This window comes from Typha latifolia, chromosome 14, assembly GCF_019914945.1.
Source record: "Typha latifolia isolate L0001 chromosome 14, TyphaL0001v2, whole genome shotgun sequence".
Lineage (NCBI taxonomy): Eukaryota > Viridiplantae > Streptophyta > Magnoliopsida > Poales > Typhaceae > Typha > Typha latifolia.
The window spans coordinates 1,677,846-1,698,850 of record NC_133099.1 but is presented as its reverse complement, the minus strand read 5'-3'; the positions used below and the strand labels follow the sequence as shown (position 1 = coordinate 1,698,850).

The 21,005-nt window shown below is 38.4% G+C and overlaps 6 protein-coding genes across 7 annotated transcripts; 3 read left to right on the top strand and 3 right to left on the bottom strand.

Moving 5' to 3' along the window:
- The first annotated feature begins 307 nt into the window (after positions 1–307).
- On the top strand, positions 308–1,825 carry LOC140800794 (ATP-dependent Clp protease adapter protein CLPS2, chloroplastic-like). Its single transcript, XM_073155651.1, has 4 exons — positions 308–737; positions 919–1,017; positions 1,263–1,372; positions 1,534–1,825. The coding sequence occupies exons 1-4, from the start codon at positions 323–325 to the stop codon at positions 1,612–1,614; spliced, it is 705 nt and encodes a 234-aa protein (XP_073011752.1). The 5' UTR covers positions 308–322; the 3' UTR covers positions 1,615–1,825.
- LOC140800793 (uracil-DNA glycosylase, mitochondrial) lies at positions 1,764–5,369 on the bottom strand. 2 transcript variants are annotated; one of them, XM_073155650.1, is made up of 7 exons: positions 5,059–5,369; positions 4,768–4,988; positions 3,673–3,831; positions 3,452–3,482; positions 3,080–3,215; positions 2,646–2,729; positions 1,764–2,001 (listed from the first exon to the last, which is right to left on the bottom strand). In XM_073155650.1, exons 1-7 carry the CDS (start codon positions 5,318–5,320, stop codon positions 1,989–1,991), a joined length of 906 nt encoding a protein of 301 aa, XP_073011751.1. In that variant the 5' UTR covers positions 5,321–5,369; the 3' UTR covers positions 1,764–1,988. The 2 variants fall into 2 exon arrangements, with proteins under 2 accessions (XP_073011751.1, XP_073011750.1); XM_073155649.1 differs by lacking the exon at positions 1,764–2,001 and adding an exon at positions 2,059–2,452.
- A 584-nt stretch (positions 5,370–5,953) lies between these two features.
- Positions 5,954–7,751, top strand: LOC140800796 (protein BRICK 1). Its single transcript, XM_073155652.1, has 2 exons — positions 5,954–6,188; positions 7,549–7,751. The coding sequence occupies exons 1-2, from the start codon at positions 6,056–6,058 to the stop codon at positions 7,668–7,670; spliced, it is 255 nt and encodes an 84-aa protein (XP_073011753.1). The 5' UTR covers positions 5,954–6,055; the 3' UTR covers positions 7,671–7,751.
- A 279-nt stretch (positions 7,752–8,030) lies between these two features.
- Positions 8,031–8,665, bottom strand: LOC140801107 (early nodulin-like protein 21). The gene is made up of 2 exons (XM_073156108.1): positions 8,479–8,665; positions 8,031–8,395 (listed from the first exon to the last, which is right to left on the bottom strand). Exons 1-2 carry the CDS (start codon positions 8,663–8,665, stop codon positions 8,031–8,033), a joined length of 552 nt encoding a protein of 183 aa, XP_073012209.1.
- Positions 8,666–10,625: 1,960 nt separating this feature from the next.
- LOC140801281 (transcription factor ILR3-like) lies at positions 10,626–13,187 on the top strand. The gene is made up of 5 exons (XM_073156312.1): positions 10,626–10,936; positions 11,070–11,132; positions 11,927–12,004; positions 12,102–12,264; positions 12,574–13,187. Exons 1-5 carry the CDS (start codon positions 10,827–10,829, stop codon positions 12,856–12,858), a joined length of 699 nt encoding a protein of 232 aa, XP_073012413.1. The 5' UTR covers positions 10,626–10,826; the 3' UTR covers positions 12,859–13,187.
- A 750-nt stretch (positions 13,188–13,937) lies between these two features.
- Positions 13,938–18,128, bottom strand: LOC140801407 (dehydrogenase/reductase SDR family member FEY-like). Its single transcript, XM_073156512.1, has 8 exons — positions 17,730–18,128; positions 17,149–17,269; positions 16,529–16,646; positions 16,143–16,279; positions 15,335–15,436; positions 15,097–15,189; positions 14,617–14,689; positions 13,938–14,500 (listed from the first exon to the last, which is right to left on the bottom strand). The coding sequence occupies exons 1-8, from the start codon at positions 17,951–17,953 to the stop codon at positions 14,217–14,219; spliced, it is 1,152 nt and encodes a 383-aa protein (XP_073012613.1). The 5' UTR covers positions 17,954–18,128; the 3' UTR covers positions 13,938–14,216.
- Positions 18,129–21,005: the final 2,877 nt, after the last annotated feature.

The following is a 21,005-nucleotide window of genomic DNA, read 5'->3' as shown; positions in this document are numbered from 1 at the left end:
GAGTCATAGCCAAAAGCTTGACGAGATCACAGCAAACACTATTTTATCTTAGCCAGAAATAAAAGAAGGAAAATTTTGAGTGGGATCAACTTCCACGTTTCAAATTGAGATAGTCGTGTTAATTTTATGGGATTTTGCATTTCGCACCCTATTTTGGTTGACCCTGTTCTTTAACAAAAACACATAAAAAGCATCCTAAACCACTACTATATTTGACGGTGGATTTCAAACTATGATTTAGCGAAATATGAGGGCCTAATTAAAAATGATAAAAGATAAGGAGTAAACTGAAATAACCATATGATAGGGTGTGAAATGAAAAATGCTCCCGCTCCGCCTGGAACCCTCGATAAATCTCGCTCTGGCTTCCTTCTTTTCCCCTGACCCTTATCCTAAGCCTCCCAAAGCAATTAATCTTCCTTCCTACGGTCTTGGAACCTGCGGTCTTGGAAATAACACATCTACTTCTATACTTCTAATGGCGATTAGCAGTAGAGCAGCCACGTACTCTGTCCTCCAGTTCACCAATTCTCTTCCTCCTTCTCCAACCCCATTTTCTAGCGTCTCCATGCCTTCCAAGAAGAGCAGCACTAGACCAGAGAAGACCCAACACAGGGAAATGGTGTTCTTGGCCTCCGCTGTTGGGAGATTCGGATCCCTGAGAGGAGGAGGAGCTCTATTGGAAAGACCCACCTTCGATCAGACCCAGTTCGATGCCCTTCCCCTTCTCGAAGAAGGTAGTGGCTTCTTCATCTTTCTATATCTTATGCTGTTAATGTATAATTTTAATTTCTTTTACACTAAATTAACTGTGGATTAGTTTCCCCGTGTGAAGTAGAAGGGTCTAAAAAAGATTTTTGTTTAAATAATTTCTCTTTACGATCTAATAAAGAACGATTTCCTTTCGGAATTTTGCAGGAGGAGATATAGGGAGACTGAGTGATAAGAAAGGTTTGGGGAGTGGAGATAGCTTCAAAGTCTTGCTGATCGATGATCCACGCCACACTGAGAAATTGGGTATGAAAAAGCTATACTTTTTTTCTCTAAGTTATACTTGATTTACTAATTACTCTAATAGCTTAGGCTAGTAAGCGAAGGTGGTTTAATTAATCGAGTATCATTTTTAATTCACCAATTACTCTAAAAAACTTAAGGTGACGGGTGGTTTTAATTTTTATATTTCTAATAAAAAGGAATAATAAACAAATAAAAACTATTGCTTTTGCTGAGTAAATGCGAACCTTTCTTTTGCTTCTCTGCAGTGGAGAAGGCTTTACCACAGGTTGTGCCATCCGTCACTGTTGATGAGGCGAGAAAGCTCTTCTATGAATCTAGGGACAAAGGTGTTGCAGTTGTTATTGTTACAGTAAAGGTACGATCACATTCAACATATAACACACAGAATTGAGCTCGAATTAATCTTTCATCTCCACTGAAGTGAGAATATTGGAGAATCTATAACGTTATTGTTCAAAGACCATGGACTTGTTTTGAGGCATAATCTTGGACTTGTCTGCTTCTATTCATGAACAGGAGCATGCCGAGTTCTATGCACAAATGATGGTCCGACAGGGGTTGCGATCGGCCATAGAACCGGATTCGAACTCGGTTTAAGGGGAGTGGCAGCATCTTTGAAGCAATCTTCGTGCACTTTTATGCAAGATTGGTTAGTAATTTAGTATAGAAAAGAAAAATGAGGGATTAAGACTATCTTCAATTTTGATGCTGAGAGGATTTCCTTAGTTTGGTGCACAGCCATGTTAAGAACAAAACCAGAATTTGAATAATAAGAATTATGAGATATTACATCTCGCTTTTCTTGTCATGTCTCAGTAGGCAAAGCATGGATCAAATATGATAAGGAGAAACAACAATGAGCCCTGGACTAGATAGACTATGTTTACAAGCTGTATATTTGTCGTAGCAGCATGTTCTTCTATTTCTTCAGCCAACATTCAAAAGGGAGCAAGGTATAGATGTCAAAGGCATCATGTTAAGCTCCTGTCATCACAAACAGTAGTAAATTCATCGTAACAAGGCAAACACGCATGTTCTCCATAGCGAAAGACTTGAGATATTTAACTAGAAAAGTAGGTCAATATACATATATATAGTATGTTTGATATCAGGCAATCTCCAACCTAAGACTAAAAGGTTGGCTATAGATATGTAAACTAGATTGATGACTGAGGTCAGTCAAGAAACAAAATTTGCAGGTGGAAACCCTGCTGTAAAAAGGAGCATCACACCTACAGTAGTAATGTCATAATACACCATTTAGTCCACAAAATATGGCCAGATTAGTTGGTCCTCTTCATGGATATTGCAAGGATCATTGTTGATGATCCAGCGGGCAAAAAGTATATAGAATGTTCTTAGAGTGATCTAAAGTTGCCAATCAATGGGAGAAAATCCCAGTCTCTCCAATATTTGATTTGTCTGAGAAAAGTGCCTGTTGCAGTAGAGGTAAATATTAGAAAATTTGTACTTCAGTTAAATAATACATGAATCAGAAGGTAGGCAACACCACTTCAGTAAGAACCATAATTGCAGTCAGAGGTTCTGATGGAACAACTATAGTAGCTTCATATATGTTAGCTTTCATGATAGGATATTAGGATGAATAGATGAGATAAGAAACAGACCTGCAACCAAAGAAGCCCCTGTTGGCAGATAAGCCGGATGGATGAGCAGCCCTAAGAATGTGGTGTTTTGATTCATCGATCAGTCTGCGAAATCAGCGCATGTGCATAAGCAAACAACTAAATCTGTGCTGGGAGAAATTAAGATTTAAGAAGAAAATGAATCAGCATGATTCAAACAAAATATTAAGAATGGCAATAATCAGGATATTAAACTTTACAGATGTGGCCAGAATAATACAAAGCCACTGCAGATAAGTGATAGTATATATGAACAGATGCAAATGCCAAAAGGTTGTGATGACAAATAGTTGCCCTTCTTTTGTGGGAAGGGTACATGTAAGAGGCAAGGTCTCCGTTCTAATTCAGTGGACATCAACTATTCCACATGCAAACAGAACGAAAAGAGATTCTTTTTTTAAAAAAAAAAACACTACCTTGTCTTTTCTTGAGCAGAATTTCCCCAGAGAAGAAAGACCACTCCTGATTTTTTCTGTGAAATTGTACGAATTACAGCATCAGTAAATGGCTCCCATCCTTTCTTAGCATGAGAATTTGCTTGATGGTTTCTCACTGATAAAAGAAAGTGAAAATAGTGATTCAGTACTAGGAACAAATGATAAATAGCAACTATGCTATTTTTTCATGAAACCATTGTAAAATTAATAAGGTCACATATTATCACACAAAATGACAAGGGAATAATAACACACAAATGATTCTGAGCAAAAGCCAATAACCATATTCAGCAACACTAAGAAGATGGAATCAGTGATTGTGAATGTCCGTGTAAGGGACAAATATCATACCAGTGAGTACAGCATTGAGCAGAAGAACGCCCTACATAAACATCTCAAGTCAGTTCTGTAGAAGAAGCAACTGTATATTGAAATCCTAGAAAGATATTAACTAAGATCACTTTTAAAAGATGGAAAGATCACTGGAGAACTATAATTCATACTGTACCGTAATAATGAAAGAGGCATAATTGATGCAAAAGGACCACAACTGTGGCAAAATATGACATTACCTGCACAGCCCATCTTTCAAGATTTCCATGTGATGGCACAGAACAACCAACATCCTTTTGAAGTTCCTTAAATATATTTACCAAGCTGGTTGGAATCTTTATCCCCTCTGGTACGGAGAAAGCAAGGCCCATGGCTTGACCAGGGCCATGATATGGATCCTAATGAGACGATGATTAATGAAGTTATATATTTTAACAAATTATCCAAAAATATTAACAATAGCATAGTAGTGTTTGCTTGCAGCAGATCATGTCTAGTTGGTAGGGAGATAGTAAGAAAGAAAAAGGAAGCACCGCATAGAAACTTAAGTGAAAAGTATGAGAGTTTGATTTCAATAAACAAAAAATTAAAACAATCTAGCATAAAGGAAAACTAGAAGTTATAAGGACTTAGCTTCCTAGCATCTTTTACTGTGGGTATCGGGACTTGCCGTGAAGGGAGCCTTTTACACAAAGAATTACAGCCAATAATTTTCTAGAATCAACTAGGTCTAAGATGAGTAACTTGTAAATAGAACACAACACCTTGATGAACTTGTAAAAGTGAGGCCACATAAATGATATTTCTGAAATAAGATATCTAGACTTATAATAACTTTGAAGCGATGACAATCAAAGACATAAGGAAATTCCTTTAGTCTTTGCAAACAAAAACAGCATAACATGACATGATTTCCACTGTTAAGTGGAAGGCTCAAACCTAATGGTTAAAACTCGTCTTAATTAACTTGGGGACCATTTAGTTTTCCTTTTTTTTTCTTTTTGGCCTGATAATTTGTTTCTTCGAGAAGTTCTTGCAATTGAATTGCACTTTGGACAACGTGACTTTATGCATTCATTAAGATGTTTCAGAAATATTGATTAGCATCAATGTTCAACATATTTTAAAAAGGCCAGCATAGATGAATTTGCAGATAAAATTCACCCGCCCTCTCAAATATTAAACATGAAATCCCCGTCTTGTATGTTGCCTAAATAAACAAGTCACAAAGTTGAGACACTCATCTTCCCGGTAGTAGCCACTATAGAAAAGTAGCACCTTTAAAGAATCTAAGAAAAATCCATAAATATAACAAGGGAGAAAGAGAATAATACCTGCCCAATGATCACCGCCTTTACTTGATCAAAGGGCGTTGAATGCAACGCATTAAACATAAGCTGCGGAGGCGGATAGATCGGAACGTTTCCTCGCATTTCTCGCTCCAAGAACCTGCACAGATTCTTAGAATACGGCTTCTGGAGCTCACCAGGCAGCGCTTCCAACCACGTCTCTTCCACCAAAAGATCCTCCAGCTTCACGTAATCCATTCCTTCACCTACATCACATCACCCCCACCACTGATCACTACCATTCCCCAGTAAACACCCCAAGAAACAAACAAGTACCTTTAGCTTTTTCGACTCTCTCGGCGCAGAGCTTCAGATTCCTCCTCGACCTTGCTATTGACTTGTTGATCTCGATCCGCTTCTTCTGCTTCGGCAAGAGATTTCCGGCGTCGGAGGAGGAGGAGGAGGAGGAGGGAGGAGGGGTGGGGAAGGCGGATATGGAGGATTTGGGGATTAGGGTTTCGGGAGAGGAGGCGGAGAGGGATCGAAGACGCTTCGCGGGGTGGAAGAGCTCGGCTAGGGTTTTGGGGGAGGACGCCATTTTCTTTTTCCTCTTAAATTTTTTGCTTTCGGAGTCGAACGGGTTTGGCTTCCGTAGAGGCTGATAGGAGACGGCGGAGTTATATACACCGGGGAACGGATTTTTGGCGGGAGGCTGTAAAATGACGAACATGACCTCGGCCAAAAGATTTAGGATTTTTTTCATTTCACACCTTACACTGTCATTATATTTTTATTTCACTTTACACCCTGTAAATGATAGAAATTACCTCGGCCAACAGATTTATCGGGAATTTTTCATTTCACACCGTACATGATAAGTTTTCTTTTCTTTTCTTTTACACCCTATATTTTACTGTTTCAAATTACATGATTAACTTTTTTATTAAATTAATAAAAAAGTATTTGGAAAAGGACAACCATTTATTTATTCTCCGTATTAAATTATAAAACAATAGTTCTATTATGGATACAGAGAATCGTAAATCTAAAGCTTACTAGATATTTCGTACAAATTACTCTATATTTTATTTTTTATACTTTTTATTTAACATTTAAAATCTTACTATATAAATGGATACGCCAAAACCTCATAATTAATATTTGCACTAATTTTGCTTTCCTTGAAAGCAAAACAAAAGTAACAAATAATTAGTAGCAACCATTAACTGGCTTCTAGCAGTCAACTGTCTCCTGTTCCTCTTTCTTTCGCTAGGTTATAACCTTTGGAGATTGGAGCCGGGAGGTGAAGCGAGGAAGGAGAACGAAGGGTGGAATGGCTCGAGCCGGCGGGATCACGAACCCTGTCAATGTCGGGATCGCCGTCCAAGCCGACTGGGAGAACCGCGAGTTCATCTCCAACATCTCCCTCAACGTCCGCCGCCTCTTTGAGTTCCTCCTCCAATTCGGTAAATTTCCCTTTTTCTTCTCCAATAATGATCTAATCGATAAGTTGGGTGTTGCTTCTTTGGAAAAAAAAAGTATCGCTATTTGATTAGATCTCTGTTAATTCCTTGAACTTGAAAAACGCATGAGATCTCGAAAAAAAAAGATGGGTTTTTCGGTATTAGTGGATGAACTAGAAACTAGGACACTCTGAGAAACATCACCAAAATGTCTCAAGGCTACTGAGGATGAGCTCGTTGTGATTACATTCTTTGGTCCAGATCTCTTGTGCGCATAGAGAAAGTATAATTGAGAAAGAGAAGAAAACTATAAATTAACTTTTTGATTCCTAGACCTGACTAACAGGCAATATGATAGCTACCAATTCCTACGGCAACTAATTGGTCAAGATTGTTAGCAGTAAAGCTCATACTAAAGAGATAATTTATATGATCATGTGAACTCCTAGCAAAAAGGTCCTAAGAGAAAGGTAAAACTACCAGTGGTGTCTCTTGTGCAATTTTTGAAACTCTCACTTCCATAGGGGATATTTCGTTCATCAATTTTTTTTTTTCTTTTGGTGATGAGGTATATCAACTGTCAAATAGTGTCTGAACTTAGTGATTCATTCCCTTTTTTTGGAAGTTAGTGTTTAAGTCGATCATGCCTTTCCAAATTCTCGTTATCTTCTTCCTGAGGTTTAGAGTCATTGCAGTAGTCTGTTTTGTTGTTTCTTAACATGAATTTTGGTTTATTATCTGAAAACTACGCACTAAAATGTGAAGCATACTTCTCTTCTATTTCTGGACTCCTAGTAAAGTTAAATATGTATCAGACTGTTTTGACTTTTGATGTTATGATTTATTAATAACCCTTATACCTAACAGCTTTTTGTGCCAACTCAATGATGCTCACTGAAATATCCCTTGATCTTCCATCATCTCTTGTGTTCTTCTATTTATTCTTCAAATGCATCATATAGTAGCTCACTTCAACAACTCTTCCTTCTTTGTGGAGGTCTATCTACCTACTCATTCTTCAGACAGGGATGATATCACATATGTATCTCGTATCTCATTAAAAAACACTTCGATAGTCATTTTCTCCTGTGTGTAGACTAGGTTCTAAGGTGCACTTGTTCAAAAAAACTTAATAGATTCTCTTATATTCCAATCAATACTAAGCCATAGGAAGATTATGTCACTTACTGATGCATGTGAGCCATTGTTTTGGGTATGCACTTGGGTCACATCTAAAGCAGAGCTTACACCATATTATGCTTGAGTGAAGACAAATGACAATTGACAATTATTTCCCTTTATTTAAATACTACAATTTACTCTCTGACTAGATCAATCTTCTTGATTGGTAATTGTTCTTCAGAGGCTACAACAAAGAGTAAACTGGCAACACTAAATGAAAAGCTCGACATTTTAGAGCGCCGGCTGGAGGTGCTTGAAGTCCAAGTGAGCAGCGCAACAACTAATCCCTCTCTTTTCACGTAAGAAATACTAATTCTGTATGATGTTGTAATTGAATCTTAAAATGTTTGCCAGCATGAAATAACATGACGGCCATTTTAATTATCTTCCTGGAATGCTGTTTCGGAAACTAATTTGTCTTTTGCCATATTTGAATCTTACCCTGTCAAGTTTGAGCCTTGGATTAATGTTTTCCAACAGATCTAGCTCAAAAATCATTCACACAATAGGGCAATTGGAAACACAATGTCTTACAATAAATACCAGAATAAAGCCTATGACAACACTATTATGAGAAGAAGGATACTTAACTGGCACACACTAGCACTAAAACTTGTTCTGGAATACCTGACTGAGAACAAAGTCTCATACTCCTACCAACACCTAAAAGAAGAGAGAGCTAACCAGAACTAGAAGCAGCTGCACAGAAGCCATAGCGAGAAACTGTGGTGTAGCCAGAGCTGCATCACTCCAGTCATCATCCGAGCCAGGAGGAGTTGGTGTTCCAGTCTGGTTGCCGCTGCCCGGCGAGCTGCCTGGTCCTTCGCCATGGCTTATCACCTTGATGATCATCTTCTGCCCGCGCTCACAGTGCCCTGCAACTCCACTGATGAAGTAGTACAACCCTGACCGGTCGAGTTTGACCTCTGTCTCGCCGCTGTTGGAGAAGAAAGTAGGGTGAGATGACCGGCACTTATCATAGTCTTCTTCATTCACCTCCATTACCGAATCCTTCTTGTACTTGAAATCTGTCACAGAAAGATACATGGAAAAACAAGCATATTACTACATTGTTAGACCATAACGACGGTGAGCTCAGTTTGCAACTCACGGATGGTGTCGCCGATCTGAAACCGGTTTTTGGAGGCCCAGTGGTTGTAAATTTGGGTGTGCTTAGAAGGAGGGACACCCCAACCTTCCTCGTCGCCAACCTCGAATTTGAAAGCATGGAGAGTTAGGAAAGTTGCATAGAAAAGGAGAAGGAGAAGGAGGAGCTTAGTAGAGTTCTGATAGGCCATCCTTTTAGCCCAAGCTCAATGGTTTGGAAATGTTTCTTAGCAAGTAAAGAGGAAGATGAAATGAGAGGAGTGAAATGGAATAAGTAGAGGGGGAGTAGTGTTAGTTACAGTGAAGGAGAGAGAATAGTGGAGATAATGGTGGGCGTGGGAGCGAATTCGGCTGAGTGAAATTTATTTGACTTGGTATAAAGTTGTTATCTGAGCTTCGGAACGTGGAGGAAGTGAACGTTTATACCCGGGATAAGTTCCCGCGCTATTCCCACTTCCCACCTTATGCGCGGATTAAGTAGTTACAACTCACCACCAATTGCGTACCAAGCCGATAGTGGATTAATGGATAAAACTTTATCCTTATTTAGTTTCGGCCCTGGCCCAGTTTATCTAATTCGTATATTTTGGACTCGGAGCATAGATTATTTTGGGCCTGGCCCTGAATTTAGATTAAAAAAAAGTCTAATTGGATCGGATTCATAATCGAATACGAATGCAATATTGAATTAAAAGATTTAGCGTAATGCTAAATCACATGTTAGATATCAGAATATCTATTCATAATCATTGAGATACAACATACTTAGAAGCATAATTAATTTAGATCATTGTAAGAACTACACGTCATCCTCGTTAAAAGAGCCACTCTCAAGCCTCACCTTCTTTCACTAAGCTATATTCTTAGGTCGATTCGATCAGTTCACATCAAATCCCAGTTCATATAAATAATATTTAATATATATATATATATATATATATATATATATATATAGCGTTATAACATATATAACTAAACTAACTAGACAGTGATTTAGAGTCTTAAATACACCACCCATAGATGCATGTATTTTTTTAATACGTACATAGATGACGAAACAACCCCACCCCAGTCTTAACTTTTAAGAATTAATATCATTATTACAACATGATACACATTGGATGGCTCAAACTTGGCAACAATGACTGCCACTTGCCATGCCACGTAGCCGTGGCCCCTTCCTTCCACGGCACCACAATATTTTTTTTTGCCATATTTAGTGGCTGACCTCAGCACACGAGGAGGCCACTCGATCCCTCTTTAAATATATCTCCCCAACGAAGAAAGACCGACAAATTTATTCCGCCATACCGGGACCCAGAGCACGGAGGTCAACGGCTCCGATTCCACCTGCCTGATCGTATCGCAGCACCTCAACCGTCCACGTTTCCCCCGTGCCGCTGATCGTCTCAGGCGCAGTCCCGAATGCACGAATTCGCTACGCTTGGGATAGAGGATTAGAGGCTACGGGAAATTTGCATCTAATACCCCAGGTTTAAGTGATTCCGCATGGTATCTTTTCCTGTGGAAGTAGCAAAAAAATATCATGTTTAAGTTTCATGACCGAAGTGCATTTTGGTATATGAATCAGTATCAGTGTGTATCTATCTGATGACTTTAATTATATTTAAAAAATATAATATAAGAGGTCGTAAAATTTAAATGAGCAGAATTAAAGTTATTAACTGTGCGATCGATACTTTGGTGCACGATATCTCAGACGAACTCATATAGAATCAACCAAAAGCTTAATCCATGTTATATTTGTAACTAAGGTTCTAATAACAAATTTATAACAAGTAGAATATAATACACGACACTAGAAGTGGTTTTCAAAAATATATGACGGAGGTCATAAGTTTAATCCTGTAATAAAAATGCTAACTTAGTTATTTAACCTATGTAACATGAATATTATACATAGAAATACTATGATAAATAATTATACTTCTACAGATATAATCTTGTAGTATAGTCAATCCAAAGCATTGGTAGTAAAAAGAAATAAATAAAAGTGGAGGTTGTTTTCTGTATATTTTACGAAACGCGTAGGGGCTCGGGTGCTAAAGGATAGGGAGTAATTAGCAAAATTTTCAAGGAATTCCAAAGTCGATTGCATAAATTTCGTACAACCGAGGTTGCATACTATCTGCGACTCGCGCCTTCGCATATGGCTGCGAAAGAGCTTCCGTTCGTCGTTTCCGCTCTCCTTTTGGTGCTTCGCTTTATTTCCCCCGACGACGATAGCCCACAGGAATCCAATCCCCTTTCCAAAACCGCTCCTTTTCCCCCCATTCTCCAATCCCTTGCCCTAATTTTCTGAGATATCCTCTCGTCCGATCTCGATCTGTGATGGGATCGGACGCGATCGACGACTACTGGATCGACGGAGAAGGATCGGACGGTGAGTTGCGATGCGCGCTTGAGAGCTTCTGCGATATGGCGCCTGCCGCGACGGCCGGGTATGGCGATCGCGGCCCTTTTTGTGTTAATTTGATAGATTGGATTCGAGAAGTTTGTGATTCTGAGTTCAATCTAGCTTACTGGAAGTGGTATCGATGATCTTGATGTGGTTCTTTGTGAAAATGGTGACAGAGTTGGGATCGAAGAGGCGTACGGGGGTGTTTGCTGTCTTGATCAAATGGGATCGAGAAAAAGGTACGCGTTTTTCTCGATTTTTTAACTTTAAATCAGTTTGCTATTTGTATTGCTTCCGAACCATTGAAAATGGGATTATTTCCTTGTGCATGTCTTGCTTCTTAGTTAGATACTCTATCTGGTGTAAATAATTTCATTTCGAGCATGTTTCTTGGAGAGAGGAGGTTATTCCCAAAGAAAAGAATTATGCCTCTTTCTCGGACGCTGGAGGTACTAGGAATTTCCCATTGGCAATATATCACTAAACGAGGTTAACATCAGTCATTTAAGTTTTTGACATATTAACCCTTGATTATTGATTAAGGAGTGCCTCTTGGAGCAGAAATCCTCTTAATCTAACCCTGTTCTTTTTCTTTCCCCCAATCGGGGGTATTGTATAGGAGATATTTTAGTTGCCTGATGCTTCTTCCCATAAGGAGGTGATTTGTCATGCATTTCATACTTTCAGAAATTAAAGTTTATCATAGGAAGAAAGGTGCGAACTTTGATGCTACATGTAGGTCAGAACATAAAAGGTTTGACTTGTATTGGTTGCTGGATTTGTAGTTGAGTCGCTACTTTTATTTAGTTTTAATTCTCATCTGAATGAAAGCATGGTTTGATTCAGTCCCACTCTAAATTTCCCCCTCCACTCTATAAGAAAATGCAGAAAATTTGTAGCAGTTCAATACAAAGTTATTTTTCAATTTTGTATCACACTGTTTTGCTATTCATTATATGCCATGTTTTCTTCAGTTTTGTGAGCCTGTAGAGTATAATAAAAGATGAAATTATCTGAGTGCAAGACTTTGCAGGGCAAGAGATGAGTCTTGCATGAGACCCAAGTCTAAAGCTTGTCGTGAGAAAATACGTCGAGATCGGCTAAATGATAAGTAATCTTTGTTTTTCTTTTCAGAATGACTAGGAAATACTGCTAATAACATAGGACAATACTTGATACCATCATAGCTGATTATTGTTTGCTTCTAGGTTTGTGGAATTGAGTTCCGTCCTAGATCCTGGTAGACCGCCTAAATCTGATAAAGCGAGCACTTTGAGCGATGCAACTCGTATGTTGGTACAACTTAGAACTGAAGCTCAACAGCTTAAGGATTCTAATGAAAAGCTTCAAGAAGCGATTAACGATCTGAAGGTTCCATTCTCTGGTCATGCTTTGTTTTCTTTCTACTAACATGACTTCCTGCTGCTTCAAAATCTAACACAATCTTTGAAGGTTTTGTTTTCTTTGTTTTTCTTTGAGTACTTTTTAGTTTTTATTGCTATTCTCTCTAGTGTACATGCATCACTTACTTATGACCAATAGTTTCTGTCACTAGCAATTCTTTGTTTTTGAACAAGTCTGTTTAACTGATAGATTTGCTTTAGTTGTACATCGATGTAACGGATCAGATGAAAATGTCCTACTCTGTGATACTTGCATACTTCTCACATGATATCACAGGCGGAGAAGAATGAGCTACGAGATGAAAAGATGAAGTTGAAGGCCGATAAGGAGAGATTAGAACAACAAGTCAAGGCCATGAGTATGCCTCCGGCAGGATTCATGCCTCATCCAATTGCATTCCATCCGGTTGCTGCTGCTGCTGCATTTGCACCACACAGTCAAGCCCCAGCAAGCAAAGCTGCCTCTTTTAATGCATTCCCTGGCATGGCTATGTGGCAATGGTTGCCTCCCGTGGCCCTCGACACCACTCAGGACACCAAGCTCTGGCCTCCCAATGCATAGGCCAGTACCTGCCACAACATTGGTTTGCTGACTCATGCCTTCTTTGCTGCTGAGTTTTAGTGTTAGCCTTTGATGAGAAATATGCATGTCTGATTTCAGTATGGTCAATCTGATGCTGGTGAAAAGTCACCTGACATGTTAACTCGTTTATTGAATTGCAAGGATGTTATTTGTTCGAGTCTGACATATTATGACCCATTTGAACACAATATTTATGGTGTTATCTATATCTTTCTTATCATTTTCGCTTTTCAATAGCAGCAAGAGCTTTACTGTAAAGACAACTCTCTGAATGGAATCTCATCTGCTGAAGAATACTTTCTTGATTTTGAGAGAAGAGTACTTTTTATACTGCAATCTCACATGTTTGGCTGATTCTAAATTTCCATAGTATGCTAGTCTTAAACATTGTTTTAAAAACTTGCTGCTTAACGCCTAGGTGACCGCCCTAATTTCTCATATTATATTTTAATATATAGATCGTCTTTGAAATTTAAAGTTATTGTACATGATGATGATTTAGTGGATTCAAATAGTTTATTATAGTTCTTAATAATAAATACATTAGTATATTATATAGATTGTAGATAATAATTTTAACTTTTTCTCCAACTATTTATTCTTTTATTTATTTACTTTTTTTAACCATCTTAGATTTTATTCTCTAATTATTTTATTTATTTATTTATTTAATCATCTAACGCCGAGGAGTTACATAATCCCTTGTCTGCCTACAACCTACCCTCTTTTAAAAACGTGGTCTAAATGCTGCCTCTGGTTCCTCGATCTACTACCTCTACTACCTTCAATTTCCTTTATTATGAGATTGCTGTCTCTCTAATGTAATATATGGCTGAATACCCGCTTGAGTTTATCTCATTATTAGCCATAGATTTCTTCGAGTAACAAATGCCAAAGTAGATATAGGAACGTAACGAGCACAAGGGAGGGCGAAATATAGTGAATTAGAATACATGAGCTAAGCCGATGCTTGACAACCTGAACCTGCAAAGGATAGTGCTGATTAGGAGTTTAGTAGCCAAATAATAAGCATCATGAAACTAAACCTACACCACAAATGACCAAACATAATATACTACTGCATTAACAACTAAGCTTTGCATTTTAAATAGAATCGAGTTCCTTTCAGGTACAAAACTAAGATGCATTTTGGAATTGTAGGAGTCCAAAGTTCGTTAAAACCCATCCTTCTACAAGGAAGTGCCAGTTTAATTATCAGCCCTCAATTGAGGTAGATTGCTTTTGATGTTCTCTCAGCATTTCTTTTGAAGCTGAAAATAAATAGTGCCAGGAGGGGAGCACACACTAGGAAGCAAATAAGAAGCAAATAATTGGAACTATGAGGTGGAAGAATCATCCTGTTCTGCGTTCGATTCATAACGACATTGAACTGTCTCCCCTTCAATAAGCTTCTCCAAGGCATTGGAAGGGAGCCCAATCATTTCCAATGTCTTCTCCCACACCTCCTGAGAGGTCTCTAGATTATGGGCTTCTTCTGATGGATTTGTTGGACGACAATCATGTGAGATGCAAGCACAGACAGGCCATTCATCAGCCTTTAGTACCCCACAGTATTCCGGAACCTGTGGATCTGTGGCTGCAAAGAGAGAGCTTCTCGCACCTGCAATATAACATACGACGGTTTGTTTCCATATTTCAACATTCAATAGGCACTAACTATTAAACAAGAGCAAGAGTAGATGAGCCTGCTACTGCAAAGAGGGTATATCAACTCACCTTCCTGGGCATTGAATATGAAGTAGGGGATCAGCTTATAAGCAGCTACGATAATCTTAGGTAGATCTCTGGCCTGGACATTGTGAAAGATAAAGAAAATTACAAGCCACTTAATTATATCATATATGTAAAACTGGATAGGAAGTGCACATGGATATGTTGGCAGAGTCCAAAAGCCGCTAAGAGGCACAGTATCTTGAAATCCAAAGCCTAACTAGATGCCTTTAGCAGTTTCTCTATAATTACAGACATTGTAACTGGAGTATTGAGGCCTTCAAAGCTCTTTATTTCAGTGCAAATATATCTGAATGCAGACATATACTACATAGATTTTCCCCAAATAGTTACAAGTAATTTCTTGGGTTTCCATAATTCTATCAATGCATACTTATGATTTATTAGATAGATTAATCCAAATTAGTATATGATTCTTAACTATATGCATAAAATCAAAAGTATCATATGTTACAGGAAACTCACAACATTTGTGCGGACAATTCCCGGAGATACACAGAGAACATTGACACCAGCTTCAGCAGGAATTCTCTTATGAAGTATGCTGCTAAATTTTACCTGGTGCAAGAACATTGTCACTACACTCACAGGGACAGCACGAAAAGCTCAAGAAACCTAATAGTTTGCTATTTATAATGTCGCAAAAAGGTAAAAGATAACAAAACTGCAACACAAAGAATATGAATGAATTTTTTTATAATACCTGTGCCAACTTGCTATTTGAATATCCCAGTAAGCTTGTGTATTTCCTTTTCCCAGATGTAATGTTCATATCTTCCGTCTCAACAAAACCGACAAGATGCATCTAAGGATTAAAGGCAAGTCAATAACCGAAACAATACCTTCTCGAATTACTTTTAAATTTCTTCATCTTCAATTACCCCATTAATCTTTATTCCTGAATTATCAACCTATTACCAAATTAACTACTGTATCAATTAATAAGTTTATGATAGTGCATTAATGCTGGGTGCCAAAGGCTATCCTGTCTCTCATCAGCTTAAGGAACACTTACATAAACTCATTAAAAGTAAATGGAATTAAGGTAAATTCTCAAGAGACATATTGCAGCTTTTGTTGCTAGAATGGCCTTGTTATCAAAAATTTTACAGTTCGGATAGGTTGAGAAGGATGCAAAAATACAGAGAGATCAGAGCATGGAGGATAACAATTTTGTTGATGGTGCAAAAGAAAGGAAAAGGGAGGAAGGGTTTGGACTTAAGTTTGGCAGAATTCAAATATCAAACAACTAGTTCTAGATGTCTCACAAAAATGATATACATATAATACATATAGACATATTTGTAAAGAAATCATTTTAAGTAACAGATCTAATCATACATTATCCCACAGAAAAGATGAGGCAGAGTGCTATTCGCAAACAAACATTTATACTCCACAGGTTAGGAGTGATGGAAGATTCAAACAGGCTTAGATAGATCTCCTTATAGTCATTGAATCTTTTACTTGAATGTATCACATAGAGAAGCTCTTATAAAAGAAGAGCTTACAATTGAATTAACATTGACAATTCTGCTTGGAGATCCTCGTATAAGTGAAGGTATAAGCAACATCGCTAGTAATGCCGGGGCAAGATGGTTCACTTGCATGTGTTCTTCATATCCGTCCTTGGAAAAACGTTGGGGCTCTATAGAAAGATAAGATGAGACTAGTTAATACGAAGATATCGCATATAGAAGTGCTTCAGATGAGAATAGTTAATACAAAGATATCCCACATATAAGTGCTTTGGCATGAATTGCCAAATAAGAGATCAAGATAAGTGAAATTTAACAAACTTTTGGGATTCTTAATTTTTCTAAATTAGCATTTCAAAGACATTAAAGTGCATACATACACAAACTTCAAATTAGATATTAAAATGATCTATGCAAACCTCCTATAGAGAAAATGCCGGCATTATTGATCAATACATGTAATGGTCCTAGACGAGCATTCCACGCTTCAGCAAATTTTACAACTGAGTTGAGCGATAGCAGGTCAAGCTCCATCACCTTAACAAGTGTCAAAATTTTAAAAGATGTCAATCAAAACTGCCATATAAGCAAGCCAAGTATATGCTAAGAAAAACTTTAACTGGATAGATGAAACAGAATAACTTTCTTTTTCAAGTTGGACAAAGATTCAACGTCTAAAAGGTAACTAGTCTTTTCAAAATACGACATGACATAGCCAACTTAATTTGAATAGGCCTAGATGTAGGGCTATTTAATAAATCCAGAAATTAGACTAGAAATTAACTAGTATTCATGTTAGCAATCAAATGGAACAAAATATACCCAAACTAATACTGAAGTTCTATGTGTTATCACACAAACTCCTAGTAAGTGGGAATTTTCAGAAGAAAAAAAACACCAAGAACAAGAAAAAGCAGATGATAACTGAAAATACTGAATCAATGCTTTTTGACAGATGATGCTTGTTACTTGATATTGCTTGGCTTCTATGAGCCATTAACCAGAATGAGTATCTGCACATACGGGGTATATCACATACCTCAATATTGAGTAGCATTCCTTTTTCTGAATTCTCAGTCTGCCATTTTTGGATCAGGTCATGGGCTAGTCTTGGTCTCCTAACCGCCATTACAACGTGTGCTCCTGACTCAGCAAGTTGCCTGTTTTGATCATCAACACTAGGGGTTAACTGGGAACAAGCTGAAAAGAATCAGAATACACTTCTATTACAACAACATTTATTTCGGATTTCATAAATAAATTAAGAATCCCATTAAGGCATCTCGGATTTCCAACCGCCAAGCACAATACAGTAGTCGAATCATAAAAGGGAATTCCAGTCACAACATCTCTTATCAGTATCAAGGGGAGGTGAATCTAAGTATAAGTGCACAGCATTGGGAGGCCTCTATGCGATACAAGTTTGCTCAATTGCAATCAAAACCGAACAATCCGTTCACATTCTTGTAAGACAAATCCCACGATAAAAACATCCATATCTCAATCAAAAACAAGTTCCTCCAAAAACTTGGGATTTGTAAAACAAGAAACGATCGATTACTCCACGTAATCAAGAAAGCATTGCCTGTAACCAAATCTGAGCACAGAAGAGAAGGAAACCTAGCGATCTCGAGGCCGATGCCGCTGGTGGCGCCAGTGACAATGCAGGTGATGCCATCGAGGGGAGGAAGAGGGAGAGGGTTCTCCAAATGGCTCGCCGTGATTCGCTGGAACAAGAACTCCCCTACGATGCTGCACCATCCCCTTAACCACTCGATCCACCCCAACTCCTTCTTCCTCGTCCCACCGCCACCGTCACCGCCGTTGCCGGAGGAGGAGTTCATGATCTCTCTCTCTCTCTCTCTCTCTCTCTCTCTGATTTCTGAAGCTCGAACTCCACTAGAGGTTTCCAGATCGGGTGGGGTTTCGAGTGGGTTTGTCTTGCTCGAATCGAATCTTTAAAAGTAACAAATAGATTAGTAGTACGTGGGATTAAATTTTAACAAGCACTCAACACTGGTGAAGTCTATCCAGTTGTACTAGGAATTTTGCACATGACACCATAGATTTAAGAGATTTTACGATTTTAAAATCACGCCGCCCTATCTCTTTTCTTTCGTTTTTTCTCTTTATCAGATCAGAAATTTACATAAAACACCCTACATATGCAAATTTTCCAAGAATCTACCTGGACAGTATGGGTTCATTGCATGTGGGACTCTTAATTGGTTTGTTGGCCATACACCTAACTGGTGTTTTTTTTGTAAGTTATAACCCCTCTAAATCTTATATTTGTGTTTATAACCCTCCAAAATATTGGATATGCAATATAACTTTCTTTTTCTTTTTGCAACCATCAGTGTTAACTATGTTATGATGAAGGCCAAGTGAACAAGTATTAGTTACTAATGGGCGTATTGGCACAAGTCATGCATGTACTTCATATATTTTATCCAAATTAAATAACTAATATTACCTAAGTTGTAAAAGATAATATAAATGTGAACCCCCATGGATGATCATCATCAACTTGATCCCACAACTACTCTTCCAATAGAGGAAGATGGGTGAGATGCATTAAAAATATTAAGTGCATTTAATTCACTTAACCATTATATAACAATAGCCAAGTAGATTTATTATTTGGTCCAATTTTTGGTGTGTGTTGCCTTCGTCATTGATTCAAAAACATGGGTCTAAGTTTGGGTGGGCCAGAAAGAGGGATCTTGCCACTTATAACTCAATACCTTATCCATTTTAAATATTAGTGAAGTCCTTTATTTAGAACTATTAATTTTCATAAGGCACATTTGGGAGTGTAGTGCATAATTTGGATAATATTTTAGTTCATTAGAAACTGTAACCTCAACTGCTATAATCTACTTATCTAATAATATATGCCTATGTTCCCTCTCACTCTCTCTCCTATCGCCTGTAGCTAAACTTTTTTTATTAAAAGAAAGTTCGTTGTCTAATAATTCATTAAATTTCAAGCAAACTATTCGTACAATAGAATAAAGTTAGTTCCCTATAATAAGTCTAACACTTAGCTGAATAACAATAAAGATGACTATCAAGTTAATAATAAATAAATCAACACTTAAGCGAAGAAACAAATAGAGGAGATAGATGAGGAGGCAGCAGCGGTAGCGGAGGTGAACACAATAATGAAGATTGCACAGAAAATAAGAGGAGAGTTTGTTAGGGAAAAGTATTGCGCACACATCCATCCTTCACCATTACATCGATCTCAACTCCATCTCCACCACCATCAGAGTTGAAGGAGGAGCCATGGCGAGGGGAAGGGATTGACATTAAAGCTAGCCAGGCGCAAGGGAGAACATAGCACGAATAGGTAAGGTTGTCAAGCTTGACGACCGACTCGAGCTCAATGAGCCGAGCCTAAACTAGAGCCAGCTCGTTCAAACTCGACTTGATAGGTTCGATAGGCATTATTGACTGACTCATCACCCTCATCCATCAGGCCATCACCCTCACCCACCCTACCCTCACCCTCATCCACTAGACTACCACCTATAGCCCTCACTCTAGCCAACCAGCCCACCCTCACCCATTCGGCCTCCTCCTCTTCGTTGGCCTCCATCAACAAGCCACCGCCACCTCCTCTCTGTCGGCCTCCATCAACAAGCCGCCGCCGCCTCCTCCCTCTTCGTCGGCCTCCTTCTCCTCCTCCATCGACAATCTCCTCCGGTCTCTTTCGGCGGCCTCCTCCATCGACATTGGGCTTAGCGTCGACATCCTTTTCTTCCTCCACTCTGTCAGCCTCCTCCTCTATCGGCATGTCGTTGCCTCATCCTCTCTATCGGCTTCCTCCTCCATCGGTCTCCTACTCCTCTTTTGGCAAGCCGTTGTCCACACCGCCAACGCCTCCTCATCCTCAAATCGAGCTCGAGCTCTACTCGGGCTTGGTTAGGCTTAGCTCGAGCTCAGCTCGAGTTGAGCTGAGTCGAACCTGAGCAGAATTATAAGACTCGAAAGTAATTTTGAGCCGAGCTTGAGCTAACTCGCTTAGGCTTGACTCGTTTATACTCTTACGAATGGGGATGCAAACATTGACCAGCAAAAATGAGGTGAAAGGGGCTTAGCAGAGAAAATCCGACAACTAAGAGCTTGTGACGACTAAGAAGATGGTGAAGCCTACATCGAATAAGCGGAGAAAGAAGGCAAAGCCCGTGGAGGAAAGAAGGATCGCGAGGAGATGGAGGAGATCGAGAGGAAAACTACACTAGGAAGTCACAAGGCAAACAATGACAAGGGTGGAACATGAATAGTGAGACTATGGAAGGAAGAAACAGTAAAAAAAATTAAAAAATAAATACTTTAGTAGGGATTGGAGAGAAGGAAGAGCCAACCTCAGCGGAATTATCCATGATTGTAATTGATTCCTAAACAACGATCATTTGCTACCCGTAGTTATTTCTCTTTTTTCTCTTCTACTATTATTTACACTTACAATAATTTTTAAAAGGTACATAAGGGTAATTAGTATAGTCGAGTAGTATATTAGTTTAACTCCACTCATAGCATATATATGACAATTTTGTGACGCATCTAAAATGGAATACAAGGATCACATGATTAGAATGATTACAATCATGATCCTCATATATATTCGACAATGTATCTGAACAGACTAGAATTTGATCAAATTCCAATTCGGTAACGACTATGGTTACATGATACTTTAATAGATTTAATCGTCAATCTTTGGAAGAGGATTCTGAGAAACTGAGAAACATAGGCTTTTATTATTTTTCTGATTATGTCCTAGAAGTTTATTATTTTTCATGCATGTTAGCAATTAACTTTATTCTTTGTTATGATGACATAAATTTCCAAGTTCAAACGATAAAAAACTTCAATGGCAGGAGGCTA

Excerpts from the sequence above, each read along its gene's own strand:
- LOC140800794 (XM_073155651.1), top strand. The coding sequence starts at position 323 with ATGCTCCCGCTCCGCCTGGAACCCTCGATAAATCTCGCTCTGGCTTCC. Across the intron at positions 738-918 it reads CCTTCCCCTTCTCGAAGAAG|GAGGAGATATAGGGAGACTG; the intron begins GTAGTGGCTTCT and ends GGAATTTTGCAG. Across the intron at positions 1,018-1,262 it reads ACGCCACACTGAGAAATTGG|TGGAGAAGGCTTTACCACAG; the intron begins GTATGAAAAAGC and ends GCTTCTCTGCAG.
- LOC140800793 (XM_073155649.1), bottom strand. The coding sequence starts at position 5,320 with ATGGCGTCCTCCCCCAAAACCCTAGCCGAGCTCTTCCACCCCGCGAAG. Across the intron at positions 4,989-5,058 it reads GAGAGTCGAAAAAGCTAAAG|GTGAAGGAATGGATTACGTG; the intron begins GTACTTGTTTGT and ends GATGTGATGTAG. Across the intron at positions 2,730-3,079 it reads TCTGCTCAAGAAAAGACAAG|ACTGATCGATGAATCAAAAC; the intron begins GTAGTGTTTTTT and ends CTGATTTCGCAG.
- LOC140800796 (XM_073155652.1), top strand. The coding sequence starts at position 6,056 with ATGGCTCGAGCCGGCGGGATCACGAACCCTGTCAATGTCGGGATCGCC. Across the intron at positions 6,189-7,548 it reads TGAGTTCCTCCTCCAATTCG|AGGCTACAACAAAGAGTAAA; the intron begins GTAAATTTCCCT and ends ATTGTTCTTCAG.
- LOC140801107 (XM_073156108.1), bottom strand. The coding sequence starts at position 8,665 with ATGGCCTATCAGAACTCTACTAAGCTCCTCCTTCTCCTTCTCCTTTTC. Across the intron at positions 8,396-8,478 it reads TCAGATCGGCGACACCATCC|ATTTCAAGTACAAGAAGGAT; the intron begins GTGAGTTGCAAA and ends TTTCTGTGACAG.
- LOC140801281 (XM_073156312.1), top strand. The coding sequence starts at position 10,827 with ATGGGATCGGACGCGATCGACGACTACTGGATCGACGGAGAAGGATCG. Across the intron at positions 12,005-12,101 it reads CGAGATCGGCTAAATGATAA|GTTTGTGGAATTGAGTTCCG; the intron begins GTAATCTTTGTT and ends GTTTGCTTCTAG. Across the intron at positions 12,265-12,573 it reads AAGCGATTAACGATCTGAAG|GCGGAGAAGAATGAGCTACG; the intron begins GTTCCATTCTCT and ends ATGATATCACAG.
- LOC140801407 (XM_073156512.1), bottom strand. The coding sequence starts at position 17,953 with ATGAACTCCTCCTCCGGCAACGGCGGTGACGGTGGCGGTGGGACGAGG. Across the intron at positions 15,437-16,142 it reads TTGTCAATGTTAATTCAATT|ATGCATCTTGTCGGTTTTGT; the intron begins GTAAGCTCTTCT and ends TTTAATCCTTAG. Across the intron at positions 14,501-14,616 it reads CATATTCAATGCCCAGGAAG|GTGCGAGAAGCTCTCTCTTT; the intron begins GTGAGTTGATAT and ends GTTATATTGCAG.